Raw genomic sequence first — 27053 nt, 5'->3', positions numbered from 1 at the left:
AGGGTCCGCCCTCTCTGACAAACCCCTCCTTGTGGTGGCAGCTCGGGGGACGGAAGGGGCGGGAAGACCGAGATGATTCGGCGTTTCTAGGTGGTGGAGAAGGGAGGCTTTGGGCCGGTTTCGCTTTCGCTTTCTCGCTCTTTGCGCCGCCGAGAAGGAACCATGAGCGCCAGCTACGACCGAGCCATCACCGTCTTTTCCCCGGACGGGCACCTCTTCCAGGTGGAGTATGCCCAAGAGGCGGTGAAGAAGGGCTCTGCGGCGGTGAGTATCGCAGGACCCGGGGAGGGGGAGGAGAAGGTGCGGGAGGCTGTAGACCCATAGGCCCCCCATACTTCCACCGGGCTGCGGCCTTGCTGCCCGTCTTCAGAAGATTCCCCCTCTCTATAAGTCTCGGGCCCGGCCCCAGTTACTTACCCTGCTTTGTAAAACCATTCTTTTTAGTTTTGTTTTGAAACGTTTATTTTCATTTTTTATAAAAAAAAAGCCAAGCAGGAAGGAATTCTGTGTCTTAAAAGTGCGCAGTTACTAAGACTTCACAGTCACAATTGCCAGGCCAATGTTGGTGAGATTTATAGGGAACAAACAGGTTCACTGCAATTCCATTCTAATCACTAACTTTTGTAGCCAAGTGAGGTGAAGTGCCCCACAACGGCCTATGTAACTTCTTGCAGTGCCCAAGCTCCTCTAGTGCCCAACAACCGAACTGCGTTTACATTGTTTACAACAATTGCTTTTGGTCTGATTTCAAGTGAGTAAAAAATCTGTGAAAAGAAATCCCAAAGTTAGCTGTGGTGCCTCGATAGTTATGTTGCCTTTTGGGAAGTAAAATCCTGATTATGGTTTAAGACTGTGAATTGAGTAGTACCAGGCTATACTGGTGATGTTATTTATCCTGTGCTATTCAAGAAAGAGTTTTGAACAATTAATGAGATCTATGCCAATAATGTTATTCCATAATCTTGTAGCTAATCTCTTCCAATATTTCATTTTAAGAAGTAACACTCCTCCTATTAGGACCCTAATGTTTGTGTCTTGCACCAGATAAACACAGCTTAATTAATTGCAAAATTAAAGAGTGAGTAATTGAATTTTATCTTTATATTTTTATCATGCATATGTGTTGCATGAGAAGATTAAGTATTTTCTTTAATATGCAAACCAGTTATACCCTTGACCACTCCTTAAGCAGGTTTAAAGAATCCCAGATGATCAGAGAGGTATTATAGTTTAAGAATTGATGATGGAAAATTGAATAGTCAAAATGGTGTTTGTGCAGAAATTACCTAGGTCAGAATCAGAAATGGGTAACAAATGTTATTCACCATGGTATTTTGCAATATTTGGTTACATGGGATTATGTGATGGGTACAACAGTCTGCATCTAATTAAGCAGACAAGTAGAATAATAGCAAAATGAATATTAAATGTAAGTACAATGAATTACAGTTTCTCTTTTAGGGATATTTTGATAGAACCCAATCTGTATAAAATTTCAACTTTACACCAGTGCTAAAATTATGATACTGTAAATTTAGAAACTCTTGGCTCCTTTCAGGAAAGAAACAGATTCAATCCAGAGAAACACAGTATAAACATTTACATTTTCACTTGCAAAAGTTCAACAAGTTAACATTTGTCTGTGAATGTAGCTTTGAAAACAGTTTCACGCTTCACAATTTGCATTTACACATCAGTAGTCCTATAAAGGGATATAATAATTTGAAACAAACCCTTTTTTATTTTACAGGTTGGTGTTCGAGGAAAAGAAATTGTAGTCCTTGCAGTGGAAAAGAAATCTGTAGCCAAATTACAGGATGAAAGAACTGTAAGGAAGATCTGTATACTGGATGACAATGTTTGCATGGCTTTTGCAGGTGAATGAGACTTTTATTCTTTTGCTGAAAGTGAATGTTACCCATTCCTAATGACTTAGAAGGTAATTAAGAGTTATTCATATTCTGAAATCAGTAGGCCAGACCAAGTAAGGACAGCAGATTTCCTTCCCTCAAGGGCATCAGTGAGCCAAATGACATTTTATGAAAATTGATAGTTTTGTGGTGAGCATTGCTAAGACTCCTTTTCAGTCTCAGATCTTTATTATTTGAATTTAAATTCCAACACCTGTTGTCATGGGATTTGAACCCATGTGCCCAGAGTGTTAGCCTGGACCTCTGAAATATCGATCAGTAACATCACACTGCCATCATTTGAGTCACTGAAATTCAATTGAATTATTTCTTTGCAACTGTTTTAAAAGCAACTGTTTAACTTTAAATGAGGATGGAGTTAGCTAAAGAGAACTGGGCAGATAGATTAACGGGAGTGACAGTACGTAAGCAGTGATCAGATGTTTAAGGAGGTAATTCATGACTCAGCAAAAATACATTTGAGTAAGGAGGAAATATTCAAGATGGGAATAAATTGACTATGGCTAACTAGGCAAGTTAAGGACAGTGTTAATTTGTGGGCAGGGTGGATATAAGCATATAAGGATGCCGAAGCCTGGAATAAATTCAGAATCCATCAAAGGAGGTAAAAAAAATGTAATGAAAATAGAGAGAAAGTAAACTGAGGCAAACTAGCACTAAGTATAAGAGTCATAATAAGAGCTTCCTTTAATTATATGAAAAGGAAAAGAGGGGTCAAAGTGAACATAGGCCCCTTAGAAAGTGAATCGGGGGAAAATGAAATGGTTTTGGAGAACAGGAAGTGGTAGAGGAGTTAAAAGGTATTTTGCATCAGACTTTATGGTAGAAGATACTTCAAATCAATACTAAATAATATGCAGGAGGAATTAAATACCATGACAATCACTATAGAAGTAGTATTAGATAAACTTATGGGACTAAAGGCAAATAGGTTCCCTATCCCTGATGGCCTGCATCCTAGGATCCTAAAAGAGGTAGTTATAGAGATAGTGAATGCATTAGTTGCATTTTCCAAAAATTGTTGGATTCTGGAGAAGTACCAGAAGGTTGGAAATCTGTTTACGTGACATCCCTATTCAAAAAGCCGGTAACTATAGGCCAATTAGCCTAACATCTATTATTAGTAGGTATTGGAATCGATCACAGCAGGTTTTGTTTTAACTGGTACCTTATAAACTGGCAAAAATTATATACATTGTGAAGGTTACTGTATTATTCTATCCGATTACTATAATTTTTAAATGTAATTATCTCCATGTAAATATACCCGTTCAATTAAATGGCCTCATGAAATATCAACAGTTGATTCAATTTTTTTTCCCTCAAATATCACAATGTCCAAACAGTCAGTTGAGGGTGCGGGTGAGAAGGCTGTCTGCCAGTGAGCTTTTATTAAAGGCAAAGTTGCATTATTATTTAAGTGATTTCCATTGTAAAAAAAAAGGCATACACATCACTGTTATACTTGCATTACATTTCAATTACTGAATGTGTTTTACATTGATTATATGTGGACCTCTTGATCAACTGGAATATTTGATCAATCAGCACACTCCAGGTCCTGTAGGTGATGGATAATAAAAGGTTTACTCTATTAAGGAAATGATGTCAGCATATTGGGAAATCATAAACTAATTGAGCAGACTCCGTATGGCTTCGTGAAGAGTCTGACTAGAGTTTTTCAAAGAAATTTCAACCAGTGTGGATAGAGGAAATCCGTGGATGTGTTGCATTTGGACTTCCAAAAGACACTCAACAAGGCGCCTCCCAAAAAGTTGAGTCAGAGAGATGTGCAGCATGGAAAAAGACCCTGTGGTCCAACTCATCCAAGCTGACCAGATTTGATAAATTAATCTAGTCCCATTTGCCAGCATTTGGCCCATTTTCTGATTAAACTCTACCTATTCATACCCATCCAGATTCTCTTTAGATCAGAGCGTTGCCCACCACCACCACCACCCCCACCTGGTGTTGGAGTAAAAGAAAGGCATGGATAGAGTTCTGCTCATGGACAGGAAAAAGCAAGTGGGGATAAGGGGATCTTTTTCAGGTTGTTGACCTGTGACCAGTGGGATTCTACAGGGATCAGTGCTGAGACCACAAATGGTTCACAATATATATGAAAGACTTGGAGAAAGGAAGTGAATGTAGCCACACCCTCCTTGGTTTGAACTACCAGAAGGCCAAAAGTAGCAGATGGAGTAGAAGTGGGAGGCCCTGCCACCTTTGAAATACCCTGAAGAGACATTGGAGGTGGGAGGGTGATATTGGGAGGGGCCTGTGTGTGGTTCCACTTTTTGGCATTGCCCTGTCTCTGTGGAGAAGGGATACCTGGGGTGAAGTCAAGATTCCCTGTCCATCTGTTGTCTAGCCTTTAGTGCTGTTGGTTGGAGTAACCCTTAACCCTTAACAATCTGGGTAGCATTGTTTAATTAAAAGCAAAATTTGCTGCAGATGCCAGTAATCTCAACTAAATACAAATAATCCAGAGACCATAACATGAAAGAACCTGTTCTTTAATTTAGTTCTTGGTACTCTCCAAATACAACCTCAATCACAGTGACAACAAGGTGCAGGGCTGGATGAACACAGCAGGCCAAGCAGCATCATAGGAGCAGAGAGGCTGACGTTTCGGGCCTAGACCCTTCTTCAGAAAAGGGGGAGGGGAAGGGGGTTTTGAAATAAATAGGGAGAGAGTGGGAGGCGGATAGAGGAGAGGATAGGTGGAGAGGAAACAAACAGGTCGAAGAGGCGGGGATGGGGCCAGGAAAGGTGAGTGTAGGTAGGGAGTTAGGAAGGGGATAGGTCAGTCCAGGGAGGACGGACAGGTCAAGGGGGCGGGATGAGGTTGGTCGGTAGGAGATGGAGGTGCGGCTTGAGGTGGGAGGAGGGGATAGGTGGGAGGAAGAACAGGTTAGGGAGGCAGGGACGAGCTGGACTGGTTTTGGGATGCGGTAGGGGGAGGGGAGATTTTGAAGCTTGTGAAATCCACATTGATACCATTGGGCTGCAGGGTTCCCAAGCGGAATATGAGTTGCTGTTCCTGCAACCTTCGGGTGGCATCGTTGTGGCACTGCAGGAGGCCCAGGATGGACATGTCGTCTGAGGAATGGGAGGGGGAGTTGAAATGGTTCGCGACTGGGAGGTGCAGTTGTTTGTTGCGAACCGAGCGTAAGTGTTCCGCAAAGCGGTCCCCGAGTCTCCGCTTGGTTTCCCCGATGTAGAGGAAGCCACACCGGGTACAGCGGATGCAGTATACCACATTGGCAGATGTGCAGGTGAACATCTGCTTGATGTGGAAAGTCTTCTTGGGGCCTGGGATGGGGGTGAGGGAGGAGGTATGGGGGCAGGTGTAGCACTTCCTGCGGTTGCAGGGAAAAGTGCCGGGTGTGGTGGAGCTGGAGGGGAGTGTGGAGCGGACAAGGGAGTCACGGAGAGAGTTGTCCCTCCGGAAAGCAGATAAAGGTGGGGAGGGAAAGATGTCTTTGGTGGTGGGGTCGGATTGCAGATGGCGGAAGTGTCGGAGGATGATGCGTTGGATCCGGAGGTTGGTGGGGTGGTACGTGAGGACGAGGGGGATTCTTTTTTGGTTCTTATTGCGTGGACGGGGTGTGAGGGATGAGGTGCGGGAGATGTGGGAGACACGGTTGAGGGCGTTCTCGACCACCGAGGAGGGGAAGTTACGGTCCTTGAAAAACGAGGACAACTGAGATGTACGGGAGTGGAATGCCTCATCCTGGGAGCAGATGCGGCGGAGGCGAAGGAATTGGGAATAGGGGATAGCACTTTTGCAGGAAGGTGGGTGGGAGGAGGAGTATTCTAGGTAGCTGTGGGAGTCGGTGGGCTTGAAATGAATATCGGTTTCGAGGTGGTTGCCCGATATGGAGACAGAGAGGTCCAGGAAGGGGAGAGAGGTGTTAGAGATGGTCCAGGTAAATTTAAGGTTGGGGTGGAAGGTGTTAGTGAAGTGTATGAACTGTTCGAGCTCCTCGTGGGAGCACGAGGCGGCACCGATACAGTCATCAATGTAACGGAGGAAGAGGTGGGGTTTAGGGCCGGTGTAGGTACAGAAGAGGGATTGTTCCACGTAACCTACAAAGAGGCAGGCGTAGCTTGGGCCCATGCGGGTACCCATGGCTACCCCCTTTGTCTGTAGGAAGTGGGAGGAATTGAAAGAGAAGTTGTTGAGTGTGAGGACGAGTTCGGCTAAGCGGATGAGGGTGTCAGTGGAGGGGGACTTACCCTCCTCAATCACAGTGAACTGTGTTTTTGCTCCCAGTATGGATCACGATGACTGGAACTTCTCCATCTCTCCCTTTTTCAACTTAGCTTCAAAATATGTTGGAGATGTCTGTGCACCAGGCAGCCAGCATACCATATTGGAAACTCGAACCCACTTAGAAACAATAATATCGCATTAGTTATTGAATCCCCTCAACTACTGAAATGTGCTTCTTTTTGTAGATTGCTGACCATGGCAGTTCGGAGCCAGAGGTGTTCTGACTGTCTGTCTTTGTCCTTATCCTTTTGAAGTTTTAAGAATATTGTACATGTTCATTCAGTTTCTGCAAATCCTTGTTCTCTATATTATCTGGTTTACTCTTGCTGTACAGTATAGGCCATATCAACTGCAGTTTGAACATGCTTTTCTTTGAACGGTGTAACTGAGGCCTAAAGAAACTGCCCAGATCCTCTTTCCCTTCCCCTCCCCTCCATGTATGCTGGAGTGCTTCCAACCCACACTCAGCTTAATGATTCTGAGCTAGACAGATTAGAGATGGAAGCATTACACGTTAAATGTTCACTTGTACAATATGATTGTCCACAAATGTCCATCCAGACAATTAATCTCCTCTGCCATATATTGGTATAAATTATTTATCAACTTTTTGATTATTTAAGTTTCCTTTTACTTCAAACTTGCACTGTTATCACTGGAAAAATAATTATAAATCTTATTGCCCCAAACATTAGAGACTCCTCTCCTTCTGCAGTGATTCCTACTCTTGCTTTTACCAAAGTCCCAGGTTGTTTGCAACACTTCAAACAATTGAAGAAGATTTTGCACGTTCCACCATTAGATGGAGATGTTTTGCAACATATTGCTGGATAATTAGTTTCTACAGCTATGTTGTGTTGAGGAGAGGGTGCAATCATATATCGATGGGATTTGATTCTGTTCTCAATTTGAATGTGTTTTTAGTTGAAACGTATTCTTTCCAAACGGCTCTTGCACTTTTTGATTAGTTATTGTAGTTGGAGGATATCAGCTGCTTTCTAATTGCTGAGACAATTTAGAAAACATGGTAGATAATGTGTATTTTAATATATTGTTCTTTATTGCAATAGGTCTTACAGCTGATGCCAGGATAGTTATAAATAGGGCTCGTGTAGAGTGTCAGAGCCATCGACTAACTGTAGAGGACCCAGTCACGGTTGAATATATCACGCGTTATATTGCCAGCTTGAAACAGGTAATTTGAGTTCTCCTTGTTTTATTTTAATTAAATGTGTACTACATGATATTTACAAAGTTGCTTTTTTTAAGCAAACAGGAAAACTTGTCTCGCAACCAAGTGGAGATCTGATGATTTCTGCTTTGCAATAATTTTTTTAAGTTTTAGTTTTATATGAGCATCTTTGGCTACACCAGCAATTATCACCCAACCCCAGCTGCTTTTCAGACGGGTGATGAGCTGCCTTCTTGAACTGCTGTGTGCCTGTCTGTCTCTGGCAGGGATGGGTAAGGTAGACTCCTTTCTTAGGAAATGTGTTCCAGGATTTTGAGTCAATGAAGGAACAGTGGTTTAATGCTTTTTTTTTTGTAGCACTTATACTAACCTAAATTCAGTAAACTGCCCACCTATAATTCAGTCTGATTTTGTTTTAATGGATAACTTCTATTTTGATGACTTTACCTCATCCTTGGAGAGGTATCCCTCAAGCTATACATCACTGCTTGCATCTCTAGTGTGGAGAGATGCCTGTGGTCCTCTACGAACTATGGTGAATTACAAAATGATTCCCTTCATTGCAGAATAGTTCAAGTCTAAATGAATCACACTGTAGGAGATGAGTAACTTGTGGGATTGGACTCTCTACTTACCTAACCACCTACTTGCAGATGACACCCAAATTGGGTAGTATAGTGGACAGTGAAGATGATTATCTTAAGATCACAGAACTTAATCAATTGGGACAGAGGGAGTTTAACTTGGATAAACATGAGGTATTGCATTTTGATGATAATAAACAAGGACAGTACTTGTACAATTAAAAGTAGGGCCCTGGGGAGTTTGTACGACAGACTTTGGGGTTCAGGTACATAATTCTATGAAATTTGTGTCACAGGTAACCAAGGTGGTTAAGGTGTCGAGCGTGCTTGCCTTCATTGCTCAGACCTTTGAGTATAGGAATTGGGACGTTATTGTTGAAGTTGTACAGGATGTTGGTGAGGCCTCTTCTGGAGTACTGTGTGCAGTTCTGGTCATGCTGTTGTAGGAAGGACGTTATTAAACTGGAAGGTTCAAAAGAGACTTACCAGGATTTTGCTGGGAATGGCGGGTTTGTTATTTAAAAATAGATTGGATAGGCTGGGACACTTTTCACTGGAGCATAGGAGGTTGAGCGGTGACCTTTTAAGGTTTATAAATTCACGAGGGGTATAGATAAGCTGAATGACAAGGGTCTTTTCCCTAGGATGGGGCAAGTTCAAAACTAAGGGGTATACTTCGAAGGAGAGGGGAGAAAGATTTTAAAAAGGACATGAAGAGCAACTGTTAGTGGTTTATGTCTGGAATGAATTGCCAGAGGAAGTGGTGGATGCAGGTACAACTATGTTTAAAATACATTTTGGATAAATTCATAAATAGGAAACGTTGGGAAGAATATGGGCTAAGTGCAGGCAGGTGAGACTAGTTTGGGAACATGGTCAGCATGAACTGGTGGGACCGAAGGGTCTGCTTCTGTGCTGTATGACACTGACTTGGTGCCATATTTATTTTCAGAAATTTTAAACTTATAAACACTAAAATTTAAGTCAAAATTGGACTTTTTTGTTTAGTTCCTGCACAGAACTTGAGACACAAGTGTACTCCTTTTGAAGTCTCTCTTGTATTGATAATTTACTTTACTAAACAAATCACTATTACAAACATGCTTTGCATGGTCAATAAAATACACATAACTTGTAATTTTTGAATCTTTACAGCGTTACACTCAAAGTAATGGGCGCAGACCATTTGGCATTTCTGCCCTGATTGTGGGTTTTGATTTTGATGGAACTCCAAGACTATACCAAACTGATCCATCAGGTACCTACCATGAATGGAAGGTAAGTAACTTTTGTCAAGTGTACTGAACCTAGTTTAGTTTTTCTTTTAACTGAAAGTTTACTGTGTTTTATCTTTGTTCACAGATTTAGCTCAATACATATTAGAGTTGACTTCTTGCTTATGCTAATGTAGTTGTATTTATTAGCATGCTAAATGAAGAGCATTGTTAGCAGGGGACTTCCAGGCACTAGGTAGGAAATCAATCTGGGCTGAATTTGGATGTAAAATGGAAGACTCCTGTGCTCATTCATTGCCCTACCCACAGCTTCACCTCTATGCCTTGTATAAGAAACTAGTTCAGCTAGAAGATTCAAATCAAAGCATTTGAAAGGGAGTTGAATTGTTATCTTTTAAAAAGGAAGAATGCAGGATTACAAAGAGAAGACAAGTGAATGAACTTGAAATGCTCATTTGGAAAGCTATGATGGGCAAAATGGCCTCCTGCAGGGCAATAGTGCTGATTGTTTAACTTTTCAGTTTAAAACAATTTGACATATTTAAACTGAAGTTTCCTCCCTCTTATTTTGAGGGAGAACTGTACAAACTGCATATCTTTATACCATTTCTTCTGAATTTAGGCCAATGCCATAGGACGAAGTGCAAAGACCGTCAGGGAATTCTTGGAGAAAAACTACACTGAAGAAGCCACTGCTACAGACAGTGGTACCATAAAGCTTGCCATTAAGGCTTTGCTGGAGGTAAAGTTATTCATTTGCAATGATTTTTAAAAAATTAATATCACTACAAATAAAGCAACACCGTTTTTTTTTTGAGGTAATCACTCTACATGCGAAATCCCTGAACTGACCTTAGTGTAACTTTTGAAATCAGATTAGCATGGCTCTTCCATCTCCATGTCCTTCTTTCCTCCAGTTCTTTTAAAAATTTATAGTGCATTGTGTGTAATACTATGGTCATTGGTCTAGATTTTAAAAGCTGAACTTTAAAGGCAAATGAGGGAAAAATACTAACATGCACTGAACTGTCTTTAGGTTGTACAATCAGGTGGAAAACATATCGAACTGGCAGTGATGAAGCATGAACAGCTCTTACGGGTAACATTTTGTAATGTCATCAGCATTGATTGTCTGTCTGTCTGTCTGTCTGTCTTTGTTTATTTTATATGTTGAACTAGTCAACCTATTCCTCATTGATCAGGTGTTTAATTCAGTGTCTCTGGTCCTGTTTTAAGTTTTTAACATTAATGATTTAAGCAGACTCTTTCTTTCCTTCCACTCTAAGTAGCATTTTTCTCATGCAACAATCACTAATAGCTAATCAGTTACCTCAGATTTTAAATTCACACTTCAGTTCACTTTTTGGTTGAGTTTCCTCGTCCGCAAAAGGCCACACTTTAACAACCTTGACAACTGAAGTTTGATATATAGTTTCTTGGCTTCCAGATTTACACAATATGTGCTCACTAGAATAACTTGGCCATAGCCTAAAGCTGCAGGTTGGGCTTGTATGCAATGGAAACTCCCATTTAAAAATCTCATGTCAGCCTGCTGGGAAGCCCCAGACCTTCCTTCCAACTAATGTATATACTTTTTTAAAATCAGTACTGGCGATACAAGCAAGTAAATGTAAAGAAACACTTTTTAACAATCACTGGACTTCTGCTAACTATCAAAATTACTTTTTTGAATTTGCCATTAAGTATTAGAATAAGCACATTGAGAATGTAAACCTTGATGCCTATTTAACTTATTCAATATTATAAATCTCTTCTTGTAGATCTTAAATCCTGAAGAAATTGAGAATTATGTTTCAGAAATTGAAAAAGAGAAGGAAGAAGCTGAAAAGAAGAAAGCACCAAAAACCTAACAACTTTCTTTATATATAAAGATATGCTTGTGTACCTTGTTTATCACTGGTAAGAAGCTGAGCATTCCATGTTTTACTAATCTACTTGAATAAATTGAATTTTACATCATGAAACATTTTCCCATTTGTTGAAATGATTTGTTCCTTTGAAATAATTGAGCTTCAAGTTGAAGCTTATGAGCCACGTTCTGATTGTTGTGTGGTTAGCACACACTTTCATTCTAAAGAACAATAGACCAATTGACCTACCTTGCTTTAAATAGGAATTGATTAGTTAAATCAAGTCCATACCTCATTATTTTCCTTCACTTAATTCTGAATCACATTTCCATTTCAGTTATTCCTGTGACCCAGCTGCATGTTTTCCTATTTTGTAGGAGCTTGCCTTTTTATTTAAATTAATCCAATTGAATTGCCTCTGCCTCTTTCAAAACATACCTCAAGCTAAAACTTTTCTTAATGCAGTATACATCTTAAGATTCGATAGTCAAATTAGCTGACCCTTCAACTCAAAATCAGGAAACTGTTTACCACTTTGTTTCATATGATCATCCAGATTAAAGATATCACTGCCGAGCATCACACTGAATCTGTTCAATAAATTTAAAACATTTTTCAGTGCATCCTTCTTATTATTTTAATCTGCATAGTGCAACCATCTTCAGTAAGAACAAGAAAGTCAGTTGCTACCTAGCATTAATTTCTGTAGGGAAAGTCACATACTTGTATTTATTACATTACTCTAATTGAGAATTAGGATACATGGCATGAGATGAATTGTGCACTGTTTTGATGAATTGTCAAGATACCAAAAATCAAGAAATTTAGTTGTGTGTGATAGTTTTCTCAAATGCATAATCCCTTATTATTTCTGCAGACATTTTTATCCTGGAACAATTGGTCCCAGTTTAAATTCCTTGTCTGCACTAAATTAACTGGAGTAGGGGTTATTCCTGCTACACTGTTGAATGTCTCCTGGTGGAAGAAATGTGACCAGTGGTAGAACAAAACAGTTTGGCCTTAAGTAATCTTTTAATGAAGGTGCAGGAGAGTTTATGAACAACCTGTCTACAACAATTTTATATTTTTAAAAACACGAACTGTGGGAGGAGGTAACTTCATGCTAAAGTACAATGAGAAAAGTGATGTTAATGACCTCTAAGCCATAAAAGCACTACAGAATAAATGATGCCACATTCTTCAGCACCATGTTAGTCAAATAATTATCAACTTAAATTGTTGCATTTCTCTCCAACCAGTGTTTTTTTTTAAACAAAGTTAACTGGGGGGATGGTGCTGCAATTTGCCATGCCTAATCTCTTGCAGAAGTGCCCAACGACAAAACTGGAAGCGGGCAGTTTGTGTCCAGGAGTCTCACTCAAAACAGCATTAGTTTCCCTGTAAATGCAAATCTAGTCAATCGTGTTTCACAATAACATTTTGAATTTGTGCAAAACCATAATTAGGCAATGCACAATGTAGTTTTCAGAGGTAGTTATAAAAGCAAATCAGATGCCAGAGCTACCAGACTTGGTTACCACCTTTCAGTTGTGGAGAAATTGTTCAATATGCAACATTACTTGAAGAGTAATTGTTCTGAACAATCCAGCTACCAACTAGAAAGAAACAATTCAAAAGTGAAATTAAGGCTAGGTTTAAGATGAAAACCAGCCCAAAGCCCTGTTTTTGAATGCAATAACACTGAACTCCTCTGTTTATGATAATAAATGTAATAATTCATATTTAGAGACTTCTTTCCAATCAAATGGTCAAAAAATTTCCTTTTTGGGACCATGAGATAATAGATATCCATTAGATGGTGCGCAAGAAGGACAATGTTTTAGATTAAAAGGTAGCAGCACTGAAAGTCACCTTTTTTAATACAATAAATTATTTTATTCATTCATGGGATGTGAGCTTTACTGGTTGGATAAGCATTTATTACTATCTCTAGTTCCCCTCAAGGTGGTGGTGATAAGCTGTTTTCTTGAACCGTTGCAGTCCAGTTTGGTGTAGGCAAACTCAATGCTGTTAGGGTGAGTTCTAGGATTTTGATGCAGCAACAAGGAAGGAACAGTGATTACTTTCCAGGTCTGGAGGGTGAACAGTTTGGAGGGGAATTTGCAGTGAGTGTACTCCTACATATCTGTAGTGGTTGCAGGTTTGGAAGGTGCTGTCAAAGTAGGCTCAATGAATTTATATACTACAGCTTATGGACAATACACACTGATTTCATAGAGGGTCACTAATGGAAGGAGTGAAGGTTTGTGGATAAAGCAGGTTGCTTTATGCTGATGGTTTTAAATTCAAGTGTTGTTTGAACTGCACACTTATTTTGAACAGCTCTCCATTCCTCTATGAATAGTAAGCACAAAACAGGAATAGAGGGTAAAGCAGATTAGCTTTGATCTTATAGAATGACAGGGCAGGCTACAGGGTGTGGCCCACTCATACTCCTGTTGTTCTTAAGCACTCAGCCTCTGATAACTTCAATTGCAAAGGCAATTGAATAGAAAAAGGGAGTTTATGGTGGAGTTATTACAAGACACTAGTGAGACCACATCTAGAGTCCAGCAGATGGAGGTTTAAGAAAGTTTATCAGACCAGTAGCTGGAAAAGTTGAGAAGATTGTGTTTCAAATCACCTAGTCATGATCAGTCTTGCAATGATGGCTATGGAGACAATTATGCAAGAATCTAAAACCAGAAGTTACCATTTTTAAAATAAGCACTGTTGAGGAAGAAGGCCAGTTTAAAGCTGGGAAAATAATTTCTTAACCCAAAAGCCCAGTCTCTAAATTCTTCCTGAAAATGCAGTGGAAGCAGAGTCTTCAAATATTTTTAAGCCAGATAGATTCTCGATAAGAAAGGGTACAGGAATATGGATTTAAAAGGTTGTATCTTAACAATCTTAAAGACCAGAGCAGGCTGAAGGGCCAATAGCTTACGCGTGCTCCTTTTTCTTACGAATACCCTTGTAAGCAGGTATTCAGCATCTCAGACTTTGCCAAAACTATGCAGTTGTGTGACACATTAAGATACCAACATACCTCAAGGCAGAGAGTCATTTTTTTGGACATGTTAAAAAAAAAAAGAACTACAACTTCAAACTACTCAGAGCAAAGACATTGACGATTTGAAAATAGCATCACACTAGAAAAACAAGGACAGATTAGGATAGTTACATCTCTAATAGGGAAACAGACATCGAGTTCATCAAACTTCCACATACAATGGTATGAGCAACCTCATGCTCCACTGGCCACAGGAAAGAGGCGTCAAATGATAGACCACATTGACTGACTATTGTCAAAAGACTAGATTGGTGAGAGATGGGCAACAGACAATTTTACAAGTTTTCACATAGAAAGATGGCAATCCACCAGGGCTGCTGCACTGATTAGGGAAGTTTAATGTGTTGTGAAAAAAAAAAGGACCTACTAGTCTGTTATTAGACCTATTGATAGCTGCCTGTGTCAGTATGTATGCTTATGCTTGCAAGAAACAGTTACACTATAATCCGTTCCAAATGGTGTTCAGTCTCTTGGTATAACACAAAGTATTGTTAAACTAAAGTAAAAACAGTTACAAATTACAGATGACAACACCTGGACAGGGAGGCTAAGAATGACAGACTAGAGATGAGCTAGTCACACAGGAAATGACAGGGAAGTTACCCCTTCAGGGATGAGTGTGAGCCAATCTGATATGGAGCAATGGACACAAGGATCAAAAGTTAACCAGGAATAACAAGATGGCCTTGAGTAATGACATACCAGATGTAGAACATGGCAGCTTAGCGGTTAGCACTGCTGTCTCTCAGCACTAGGGACCCAGTTTCAATTCCAGCCTTGGGCAAATGTCTACACAGACAAAGTCAAACGTTACATGACACCAGGTTATAGTCCAACAGGTTTATTTGAGATCACACAAGCTTTCGGATCGCAGCCCCTTCGTCAGGTGCAGTCTGCGCAGAGTTTGCACATTCTCCGTGTGCCTGCCTGGGTTTCCACCAAGTGCTCTGGATGCCATCCACATTCCAAAGACATGCAGGTTAGGTGGATTGGCTATGCTAAATTGCCCCGTAGTGTCCAGGGTTAGTTGATTCGCTATAGTGAATGTAGGACTATAGGGATAGGGTAGGGTTGGGTCAGGTCAGGTCTGGTTGGGATACTCTGAAGGTTGCTGCTGAGTCAATGGGCTGAATAGCCTTTGTGCACTGTAGGATTCAGGTTCTATTAAAAAAAAAAGTGCATAACAATTAAGATGCACAGGGAGAATCAGAAAAAGTGCTAAAGAGAGGCAGTAGTAAAACATCAAGTGAAAAAAAGAAAACAAGTTTGAACAAAGTTATTAAACATGAACAACTTGAGACATTTATACAATGAAGATTATCTACAGAGAAGGCATCTAAGATAAAATAGAATGGGCAGAGAAAACCAAATGTAATGTTCCAGGTCATTCAGACAGGCGAATGTATGACTTATCCTGTGGGAAACCACAAAAAGGGAAAAATAATGGCATTGGTTTCTCACAATCCTGATCGGAAACAGAGGGACACCCAGCTAGAACAAGATTGATGGATCACTATCTTTGGTGCACAGAAATTATACTGCCACCCAGTAGTGGAAACATTCTGCACAGGAGGTCAGGAATTTGTAGTACCATAAAGCATTGAGTCCGCCAAACCTGTCCCTACGTTCCAAAGAAAATCTCTGCCATATTTTCCTGCAAGGATTAGAAGCCTCATCTTCCAAGTGCTTTCTTTTACAGCCTTTACAGATAAGTGGATTTTTTAAAAAGTTGATATCCTTTCAATCATGAAATGCTACATTATATTCACATCTTTTATCTCCACACACTGGAATAACTAAATGCAATGATCAAGTATTCAACAACTGTGGAAACATTTAAACATGATAGATACCAAGTCTTCAATTAACTTCAGATGGTTTACAATATTCAGGCAAAGAATACTCAAATTCACCAACAGTATTTTGTTTACTGTAATCTGATCCACCATGACCACTTTAACAAGCAAACAAAAATTAAAATCAGTGACTCAAATTGGAAAAATATGTAATTAAGTTACCATTTACTAGTTGTTTTACTGTGAGGATTTATACTATGATCCAGATGCCCGTTAACTCAGTTGACTGGATAGCTGTTTTGCAACAGAGTGACACCATTCAGTGTGGAATTAATTCCTGTACAATTTGGAGGTCATTATGAAGGTCTCAACTTTCCAACCTCACCCCTTGTCTGGAGGTGGGGTGATCCTCAGGATAAACCATCTAATGAAAAAGCTGCTCTATGGTCCTCTTGGATTTGGCCACTTTGGTTATGCTCCAATTCTTTTCTTTGGCCAAAGAAAACTCAGTAGTCAGAATAGTAGCACAGAACCAAAAGCATGAGGGGGCTAATTCCTGCCCAAGTACCTGAGTTTACTTAAAAATAATGACTGTGGAAAGCTGGGCATAGATGCTATAAAGTGAGATCAATGTATTGCAAAGAAAAAGGAACTAATGGTAATCATAGGAGCATCATGTATTCCAGTCCACTCCCTTTGAAATAGGTCTGTCTGATCAAGTGAAACTACTTCATATACCTAGGAGTTTTTGTAGGCAAGACAATGAATGGGGCCATTATATAACCTCTGCATTTTAAGGTGGTCTGTCCAAACAAGGCAGACTTGCACATTGTGACAATACAATGCCTTTAATAAAAAAGGTCAAACTACACCTCTTAAATGAAGAGAGGCTGAGACAGAGGTACCAAGCAGTCTGTTCTAAGCTAATAAACAGCTTTTGAGACCTGAGATAACAAGGTGTAGAGCTGGATGAACACAGCAGGCCAAGCAGCATCAGAGGAGCAGGAAGGCTGACGTTTCGGGCCTAGACCCTTCTTCAGAAATGGGGGAGGGGAAAGGGGTTCTGAAATAAATAGGGAGAGGGGGGAGGCAGATAGAAGATGGATAGAGGAGAAGATAGGTGGAGATGAGACAGACAGGTCACAGAGGCGGGGATGGAGCCAGTAAAGGTGAGTGTAGGTGAGGAGTTAGGTCAGTCCAGGGAGGACAGACAGGTCAAGGGGACAGGATGAGGTGAGTAGGTAGGAGATGGGGGTGGGGCTTGAGGTAGGAGGAGGAGATAGGTGGGAGGAAGGACAGGTTAGGGAGGCGGGGACAAGCTGGGCTGGTTTTGGGATGCAGTAGGGGGAGGGGAGATTTTGAAGCCTGTGAAGTCTACATTGATACCATTGGGCTGCAGGGTTCCCAAGCGAAATACGAGTTGCTGTTCCTGCAACCTTCGGGTGGCATCGTTGTGGCACTGCAGGAGGCCCAAGACGGACATGTCATCTGACAAATGGGAGGGGAGCTGAAATGGTTCGCGACTGGGAGGTGCAGTTGTTTAGTGCGAACCAAGCATAGGTGTTCTGCAAAGTGGTCCCCAAGCCTCCGCTTGGTTTCCCTGATGTAGAGGCGGCCACAACGGGAACAGCGGATACAGTATACCACATTAGCACATGTGCAGGTGAACATCTGCTTGATGTGTAAAGTCTTCTTAGGGCCTGGGATGGGGGGTGAGGGGGGAAGGTGTGGCACTTCCTGCGGTTGCAGGGAAAAAAAAGTGCCAGGTGTGGTGGAGCTGGAGCGGAGTATGGAGCGGACAAGGGAGTCCCGAAGAGAGAGTGGTCCCTCGGGAAAGCAGATATGGGTGGGGAGGGAAAAATGTCTTTGGTGGTGGGGTCGGATTGCAGATGGCGGAAGTGTTGGAGGATAACGTGTTGGATCCGGAGGTTGGTAGGGTGGTACGTGAGGACAAGGGGGATTCTGTTTCGGTTGTTATTGTGGGGAGGGGGTGTGTGAGGGATGAGTTGCGGGAAATGCGGGAGACACAGTCGAGGGCGTTCTCGACCACTGGGTGGGGGGGGGGGGGGGGGGCGGAAGTGGGGGTCGTTGAAAAACGAGGACATGAATGCCTCATCCTGGGAGCAGATGCGAAGGAATAGGGGATGGCATTTTTGCAGGAAGGTGGGTAGGAGGAGGTGTATTCTAGGTAGCTGTGGGAGTCAGTGGGCTTGAAATGGATATCGGTTTCTAGGTGGTTACCAGAGATGGAAAGGAGAGGTCCAGGAAGGAGAGAGAGGTATCAGAGATGGCCCAGGTGAACTTAAGGTTGGGTTGGAAGGTATTGGTGAAGTGGATGAACTGTTCGAGCTCCTTGTGGGAGCACGAGGTGGCGCCAATACAGTCAATGTAACGGAGGAAGAGGTGGGGTTTAGGGCCAGTGTAGCTACAGAAGAGGAGTTCCTTGGGAACCCTGCAGCCCAATGGTATCAATGTGGACTTCACAAGCTTCAAAATCTCCCCTCCCCCTACCGCATCCCAAAACCAGCCCAGCTTGTCCCCGCCTCCCTAACCTGTCCTTCCTCCCACCTCAAGCCCCACCCCCATCTCCTACCTACTAACCTCATCCCACCCCCTCGATCTGTCCGTCCTCCCTAATTCCCCACCTACACTCACCTTTACTGGCTCCATCCCCGCCTCTTTGCCCTATCTTCTCCTCTATCCATCTTCTATCTGCCTCCCCCCCCTCCCTATTTATTTCAGAACCCCCTTCCCCTCCCCCATTTCTGAAGGAGGGTCCAAGCCCGAAACGTCAGCCTTCCTGCTCCTCTGATGCTGCTTGGCCTGCTGTGTTCATCCAGCTCTACACCTTGTTATCTCAGATTCTCCAGCATCTGCAGTTCCTACTATCTCAAACAGCTTTTGAGACCTTGGGCTTTTTTTTTTTAAAAAAAAAGTTGGAGCAATAGAAGCAGCATGAACGTGAGGTATAGAAATTGGGGAAATTCTCAAGCAATGAGATGTTACAGGAGGTATATCCTGGGATTTTCCTGACTGTGTGGTAACAAGGTCACAAAGCCCCAGGTTGAAACAGGAAGACAAATAAAGAATAAAGATAATGAAAAAGATAAGGAAATTGAAATTCAATTATCAGAAACTATGCTTGATCAAACGTTTGAGAAAAAACAAGAACATGTGGAGGACAAAGTGGATATTTTTAGTTCAGAGAAATCTGAATTACTACAGAAAGAGGAAAAACAAAAGCAGTTGTATCAAAAAGTACACACAGAAGAATGAGTGTTTCTCAGAATATTACTCTTAAAAATGAAATGTTCATGAAGAAATGGACACCGTTACAAATTCGAGTGGATGAAAAATGGGCAGATCATCAGGTTGTATTACCTGTTGGTTATAGAAAGGTGGTGTTTCAGGTAGCACAAGGTACCAGTAGGTGGTCATACAAAATACAAAAACATTTCTATTCCACTGGACTGCATAGAAATGTAGTTCAATTTTGCCACAAGCTTCATACATGTCAGGTAATAGGAAAACCTCAGGCTGTGATAAAACTAGTACCATTAGTACCTATTCCAAGATTTGAGGAACCTTTTACAAGAGCATTAACTGATTGCTTAGAACCCCTCATGAAAACAAAAGTGGAAATCAGTTTTTGACAACCATAACGGAGATGTCCACTAGATTTTCAGAGGTCATTCCATTGCACAATATCATGGCTTGAAGGATTGCAGAACAGTTACTTTTTTCAAAAAAAATTAGATATGGACTACCCACAGAAATACAGTAAGATCATGGGTCAACTTTTCCATCCAAATTATTCAAGAAAGTTATGGATATCTTAGGATTAAAAGAACTTAAATCAACTGCATACCATCCAGAATAGCAAGGAGCATTAGAACGGTGACATCAAACTTTAAAGGAGTGGGATAAAGGAATTCCATTTGTACTTTTTGCAATTAGGGATGCATCTATTGAATCAACCAAATCCAAATCGATTTGGATCGACACGAGGTAAGAGGATTACTGAAATTAGTTAAAGAAAAATTGATAAGAGTTCAGAGACCACATATTTGCACAGTGTCAAATTCTGGGGAAAGATTAAATTGAGTGAGCTGGCTAGACAGCATTTGAAAGTAGCACAATACATGATGAAACAGGAAGCAGACAAGAAATCAAAAAATTTGTTAGAGATAAAGTGTTAGTATTATTACCAATGGTAGCCGGAAGTTTAAAAGCCACGTTTAGTGGGCCTTATCAAATCAAAAGAAAATTGATGGAGGTGAATTATTTGATAAGAGCACCAGATAGAAGGAAAACCATCATATGATGATGCACAAATGGTATTTTGATAGGGAAGGAAAGCAAAAGGAGAATGTGGTACTGGTTACAACTCAAGAGTTAAGAAACAAATCTAAATAAATTTGGATGATATTCTTCAAAAACTGGGATAAATTGAGTTACCTTCCAGAGGAAAATCAAAATGACCTGAAAGAGTTACTACAATCATATGGAGAGATGTGGGAATAAGCTGGGAAGTACTAATCTAATTAACCATGACGATGATATAGGAAATGCTGTTCCAATTAAGCAATATATCTTTATAGATTAACCCTCTAAAACTGGCACAAGTTCAAACAGATTGATTATATTATCTTTGAGAATGCTTTCAAAGTGAGTTGCAGCGAATGGAGATCCCCAAGTGATGGTGCCAAACCCAGATAGAGCCCAACATTTATGCATTGATTACCATAAAGTCAATGCAGTTACAAAATCTGGCTCATATCCTATTCCATAGCTGGAAGACTGTATTATGAAGGCTGGACAAGCAATTTATATTTTGAAGTTAATCAAAAGGATACTGTTAAGTACCTTTATCAGAGAGCGTGAATGAAATTTCAGCTTTTGGAATGCTGAAAGGACTGTACCAGCTATTTAGCATGAAACATGCATCAGCCACATTTCAAAGATTAACCAACAAAGTCAACGTACACCATACATGAAGTGACATCTGGTGATTTTTTTTAGTTACATGTGGAAGGTACATTTGGAGCATTTATCAGATTGATCGATCAACTTTGGGAGGCAGGCTTGGTGATAAACCTGGCTAAGAGTTCAAAAGCCCACGTCACATTCCTATGTCATATCATTGGATATTGACAGATGTGCCCACAGGATGTGAAAACAAAGGTTATTAGGGAGTTTCCCATACCGAACAGGGAAGCAATATGATTTCTGGAACTGAGGGGTTTTTAAAACAGAAATTCAAATCAAATTTTAGCAGTGCAGTTACTCAACTGACTGACTTGAAGTACAGAAAATTTCAGTGGCAGAGCAATGTCAGAAGGCATTTGAAAGCTTGAAAGCAGTGATAACCACTACCCCAGTGTTAGCCACATCCAATTATGCAGAGCCAAAGTGGCAATCAATGTCAATGCTGGCGCTGTACTCTTGGAAGACAATGACAAGATGGAAAATACCTATTGGGTATTTTTCCTGGAAGTTGAATATTCAGAAATATTCTACAATTGAGAAAGAGACCTTGAACTGGTGTTGGCATTGTAACATTTCAAAATTTATGATGCAAGTCATCATGTGTCTGACACTTGCAAATATTGATAATAACCTCTAATTTTTCCAAACATTTTGAAAAATGCCAAGGAGTTCATTGTTATCGTCATTACAGGTGTTCGGTAGCAGAAAAACAGATTGAAATGGACTATAGCTTTAAATGCTTGCAGGCTTTAAAAAAAAAGCCATCTTTGTATATTGAATTTTTTTTTCAAAAAAAAAATTCAGTGTGTGACAATACTATTAAGAGGTGTATTTTGTCCTTAAGGAAAAGGTGAGGTTGAGAGATGTGTCAAGTCAATAAAGCAAACAGCTTGGAGGGGCCTTGGCATTTTTTTTCTAAAAACATTGGAAGAATAAAAGCAGCATGAATGGGTGGAGTAAGGCTCCCACAGACAAGGATTTTAGTTTAGTTTTCAGTAGTTGTTGGGTTCTATGAAGTTGCCATACATCTCTCCCTTCTACTGCAAAATGCCAGAGTTCTCGCTCTCTGCCAGAATTCTCTCAAATGTTCTTTCCTCCTAAACATCACTAATTTATTTACCCAACTGATGTTTGAGTCAAACTCTAGCTCCATATACAGCTTTGTTAAAACAAAGTGATAACACAGGCTAGAGATAGTAGGAACTGCAGATGCTGGAAAATCTGAGATAACAAGGTGTAGAGCTGGAAGAACACAGCAGGCCAAGCAGCAGCATAGGAGCAGGAAGGCTGACGTTTCCGGCGATGAAGGGTCTAGGTCCGAAACGTCAGCCTTCCTGCTCCTATGCTGCTGCCTGGCCTGCTGTGTTCGTCCAGCTCTACACCTTGTTATCTCTGACAACACAGGCTGCTTGGTTAAAATGGAGGAGTGGAAAATGGCTGCACCCGAGTGCAGGGGAAGCTTGACCGAGTCTGGTCAATGTCATCACTACTGTATTCAACACAGGGACCTCTGTACTAAATTTGATGGATCTACTGTTGTCAAACCAAAAAGGTTCTGACTTTAGGTTCTCAATTTAAGGAAATTTAGCAAAGGGACAAGCATTCAGGACAGACAGCTCAGTACAGACCAATACTACACAGGTAATTTAAAAAAAAGTTGGCCCACAGTACTACAGGGTCATGCCTGGTCCATTAAGAGGAAATTAAAGCAGTGGTTAATCTTAAATAATGCAGAAATGTCAGCCATACCTATGGATTATGGATACTCAGACAAGGGAGAACTTGAGAAATTCATGACCGAAGTATGTACACACTGCCAGTCAAGGATTTAACATGACTATAACACTAATGTGGAATGTGTTATACATGTCAATTGTTTTGGAAATCCTAGTTTATACCAATCCTGGAGTCAACACCCATTTAGGAATGGGGTTGAGATTTTTGGGGTAATTAGTATTATCTAAGGTATCAATATAGCACCAATACAGTAGAGATGTGGTGTAGAAGCCTCTTCTGTAAGCTATGTTCATTTGATTTGTAAAAGGGAAAAGATGTGGATTTACTGGAGGGTATATTAGCAACAAGTTAGCCAACACTCATCACATCCACAGGGGATGGGAAAATAGTGTAGTACCACATAGCAGTTGATGGTACAGGACGCCTATCAATCATTCCCCATTTATAACCATGCAGCATACTTGCAACTCAGCTCAGGGCTGAAGTACTGCAAGTTAAAAAGGAGGTACAGATCACTAGCAACAGGTCTGAACTTAGTAGACAACATTGAACATCTAGACTCTCCCAGCTGGTGGGGAGAACTGTGAAATTGGGGCATATACAGATACAGCCACAGATTCAAATGCTCTCCTAGGCCCTGATTACGAAATTACCAATAGTTGCGCATCAAGACATGCCCAGGTTATTACATTAGGTACTCATGAGTGGGGATTCAGGAATGAGGTCAACAGGGCATTTGATTAAGGGCCTCAGTTTTATAACTGGATATCTAACCACTATTAATGGTTGGCCGAACATAAAGGAAAAGGATAACACCACAGTGCTGGCCATAAAAACTCAAAAGAGCTGCAGTTGCTGTAAATCAGGAACAAAAAACAGAGGTTGCTGGAAGCTCAGCAGGTATGGCAGCATCTGTGAAGAAAAAAAAAAGTCAGAGTTAACGTTTCACGTCTGGTGGCCCCTTCCTTACAACCTTGGTAAATGAATTTATATAAACCGTATGAAGAAATTTGATTTGTGACTAAAAGAACCTCAAAAGCGACGTGCATTCTCAAGAGAATTTCTGCAAGGACACTACAGATACAAGTGTAGTACACAAAATGGATATTGTTATCCAAGATATACAGTACATCTATATTTCACTGATCTTCCATGTGGCTTAAAACTTCCCCTCATTCTTTGCTTAAGATTCCACCAGTAAAAAGGTTGTCACACAAGTTGTCAGGGCAAGCAGAGTAAAGATCTTAAAAATAAGGCAGAGAGAAAGTATCTTTGCTCATCATTTATTAAATCATTAGGGTATTTGCCCAATGTTGTTAAAGTGTACTTCACACAATATTTATTGCTACAAGAGTGCAGTTACCATGGCTTTGTGACATTGCATAATGTCAATTTCAAAATTTCAAAGTGTGCGCAATAACAGGCTAGCTTGTAGAACAAATGCTCTGCTGTGAAGGCAGTGATCTTCAAAAGCTAGCCAACTCTTCCCGGATCAACAAGTGCCAAAAGTTTAAAATGAAACAAAGTTTATACAACACAAACATCTGCGGGTATTTTAACATATTCAAAACACATTAGCTTTGTACAGAGCACCGTTGCTCATTTCCTTCTCAAAAATGATTATCCTTACTTTGCACACTGCCATAAACATCCAGATTATTTTGTATCATACCTGGCATTCCATGCAATTCTTGGTACATATAGCACTAAAAACTTCTGAACTCTTTCATAAGTTTAAGTCCAGCATATTCATAAACTGAAGTGTCAGACAAAATAACCCATAGTTATGCACATGCTACAACCAAGAATTTATATAAACAATTGTGCCTCGAGGTGAGTGTCATAAAAAAGTACTTAACAGTTGAACTCCCATTAACATTACACCTTTAGTGTGAATGCATTAAACTTGAAAATATGGAAGTCCATTCAGAATATTTACACCATCCAAAGAGGCACACGTCTGATGGATTACCAATTGATATATATTTACACTGATTTTTATACTGGCATCATTTATTCAGATTCTAGGAGACCAACATCATTGAGCAGTTTCAATATTTACGTTGCTAAATTCAGCTCCCCTGCCCTGCTGGCAGTACTGTACTCATGAATAAACTGTATTCAAGTTTTAAAAAAAAGCCATATTTCACAGTATTTGCTGGGAGCCAGCTGACCCATACCAGCCTCCAGGAGTCTGAATTAAGCTACCAATATAAATTACAGTTACAGATAAATACAGATTAAACGAAGCCATCCTTTTCACCCATGCAAACATGAAAGTTAACGGAAAAGCAATTCCAAACATTAAAGATTGAAGACAGCAGTTGGAAAGCACTTGAAAATAAGTCACTGTTTACAATTGTAAAAATTACAAGGATATATCAATACAAACAATTTAAGCAAAGATGAAGTGAACAGATGCAGCTAACAGTACTTAAGTTACTCAATTCCAAGTGCATATAAGTGGCATGGATAATCTGCTCATGCCAACTCATGTTTGTTACTATTCATTGCACCCTCCTTTAATGATTTTGTAATACTTCAAAAAGGAGTTGTCTAAATTTAAGGTGAATTAAAAACACGTCTTAACCTTCAGCATCATCATGGAGCTCAGAGTCTGCATGGGCGAGAAACATTTCAAACACAGATACAAGGATGCTTTTTCATGGCAACAGAAAGGACTGGTGGCAATCCTGAGCATATGCAGCAACAGATGCAACATGGAAGCTTTGTTCTTCAAAATAAATTAAGCTTTCCGTGCACGATTTGTGCAAACTAGCCAGTTACAGACAAGCAATTACTCCCACACCTGTTAAACACACAGCTAACCCAAAATAAACACATTCATCTCCTTTTTCACTGTATAAGGACCACAAAAATCAATACAAAACCTTAATTGACAGGATACTAGAAGCAGCATTTTACAACTAGCTTGCCAGTTGCTCCTTTGGGTGTATTTAAACAAAAATGAATACCCACTAGTTCACAAGTAACACCTGCAGTGCCAATTCTTAGTGTATTTACAGAGAATCCAAAAACTCAATCTTCTCAGCATTGTCTAGAGTTTCTGAAATGCAAAAAGAGAAGTAAAAATTAGACACATGATCCAGGCACAGTGATGCAAATGTTTTCATCAGCTATTAACTTAGATACACAACTCTTCATAATTTTACACAAACTAAGTGTTTACAAAAAGGCCTGGCTGTACCATCCTTACACCTAACTGGTTAGAGATGAAAACACTGAAGTTCATCTCATAACTCACTTTCATCAATAAGCAAACACATGAAAATATCTTTGAATGATGTGGACTAAAGCCAATTCTAAAGACAAACTAGGTGGGGAATGTTGTAATGGATAAAGTGTTTGACTTTGTTGCGATTCCAGCAAAAAAATTATTTCAGGGTAAAAATCTGCACAAGTCTAACTACAATTGATTTGGTCTCTGTTGCAGTCCTGGCAAGTTGGTTGCTCAGTTTCATTTTCCAAATGGAGATCAACATGGTGTTCATAGTTTTAAAGACTTGCTATACCTTGTTTCTACTGTACTGGAGAACGCTTTCACCTCATTAAAACTACCCTACTGCTGAAAAGTGAAATGACTTAGATGTTCATCTGGATATTACACACTTTTTTAATTCACTCATGGGATGTGAGCCAGCATTTATGGCCCATCCCTAGCTGCCCACGAGGTAGTATTGAACTGCCTTTTTGAACAGCTGCAGTCCACATGCTGCAAGTAGGTCCACAATGCCATTAGAGCAAATCGTAGGATTTGCCCCAGTGACACTGAAGGAAAAAACAGTACATTGTCAAGTCAGGATGGTGAGTGGCTTGGAGGGGAACTTGCAGGTGGTGGTGTTCCCATGCACCTGCTCCTCCTCCTGTCCTTCTCAAATGGAAGTAGTCACAGTTTTGGAAGGTGCTGTCTAAGGTGCTTTGAATTTTTGCAATGCATCGTTTATATGGCATACACTGCTAGTACTGAACAGTGGTGGAGAAAATGAATGCAGCGACAATCAAGGGTACTGCATTGTCTCTAGAAAGTGTCAAACTTCCCAGTGCAATTGGAGCTGCACTCATCCAGGCAAGTGGAGAATATTCTAACACACTTGTAGTGAAGGTGCTTTATACATGGTGAACAAGCTTTCAGAAATCAGAAGGGGGTTACTCGTTGGAGGATTCTTAGTCTCCAATCTGTTCTTATCACCACTAAGTATAGAGTTGCGAGAGTTCAAGATTCACAGGGCTGCTCTCTTGTTAGAGGGGACAAATGTGGCAAGTAAATACCTAAAGGTCACATCTTAGACAAGGGCAAGGTAAAGGAGGCAGGACCTTCTTGGTTGGCTCAGTTGACTGGATGGCT

General features: G+C 40.5%; 2 protein-coding genes across 8 annotated transcripts in view; one reads left to right on the top strand and one right to left on the bottom strand.

Moving 5' to 3' along the window:
* Positions 1–35: 35 nt before the first annotated feature.
* On the top strand, positions 36–11206 carry LOC109927127 (proteasome 20S subunit alpha 7). The gene is made up of 7 exons (XM_020527039.2): positions 36–264; positions 1751–1877; positions 7281–7405; positions 9142–9264; positions 9844–9963; positions 10258–10320; positions 11003–11206. The coding sequence occupies exons 1-7, from the start codon at positions 163–165 to the stop codon at positions 11090–11092; spliced, it is 750 nt and encodes a 249-aa protein (XP_020382628.1). The 5' UTR covers positions 36–162; the 3' UTR covers positions 11093–11206.
* A 12748-nt stretch (positions 11207–23954) lies between these two features.
* Positions 23955–27053, bottom strand: part of LOC109927129 (protein LSM14 homolog B) — a 29291-nt gene continuing 26192 nt past the window's right edge. For all 7 annotated transcript variants that reach the window (XM_020527040.2, XM_048608250.1, XM_048608251.1 and 4 more), the window contains one exon: positions 23955–25754. The gene's annotated coding sequence lies outside the window, so the exon portion shown is untranslated. The remainder of the gene's footprint in view (positions 25755–27053) is intronic.

This window comes from Rhincodon typus, chromosome 19 (genome assembly GCF_021869965.1).
Source record: "Rhincodon typus isolate 14 chromosome 19, sRhiTyp1.1, whole genome shotgun sequence".
In the NCBI taxonomy this organism is placed as follows: Eukaryota; Metazoa; Chordata; class Chondrichthyes; order Orectolobiformes; family Rhincodontidae; genus Rhincodon; species Rhincodon typus.
The sequence above is the reverse complement of the archived record's forward strand: the minus strand, read 5'-3'. Positions and strand labels throughout refer to the sequence as shown.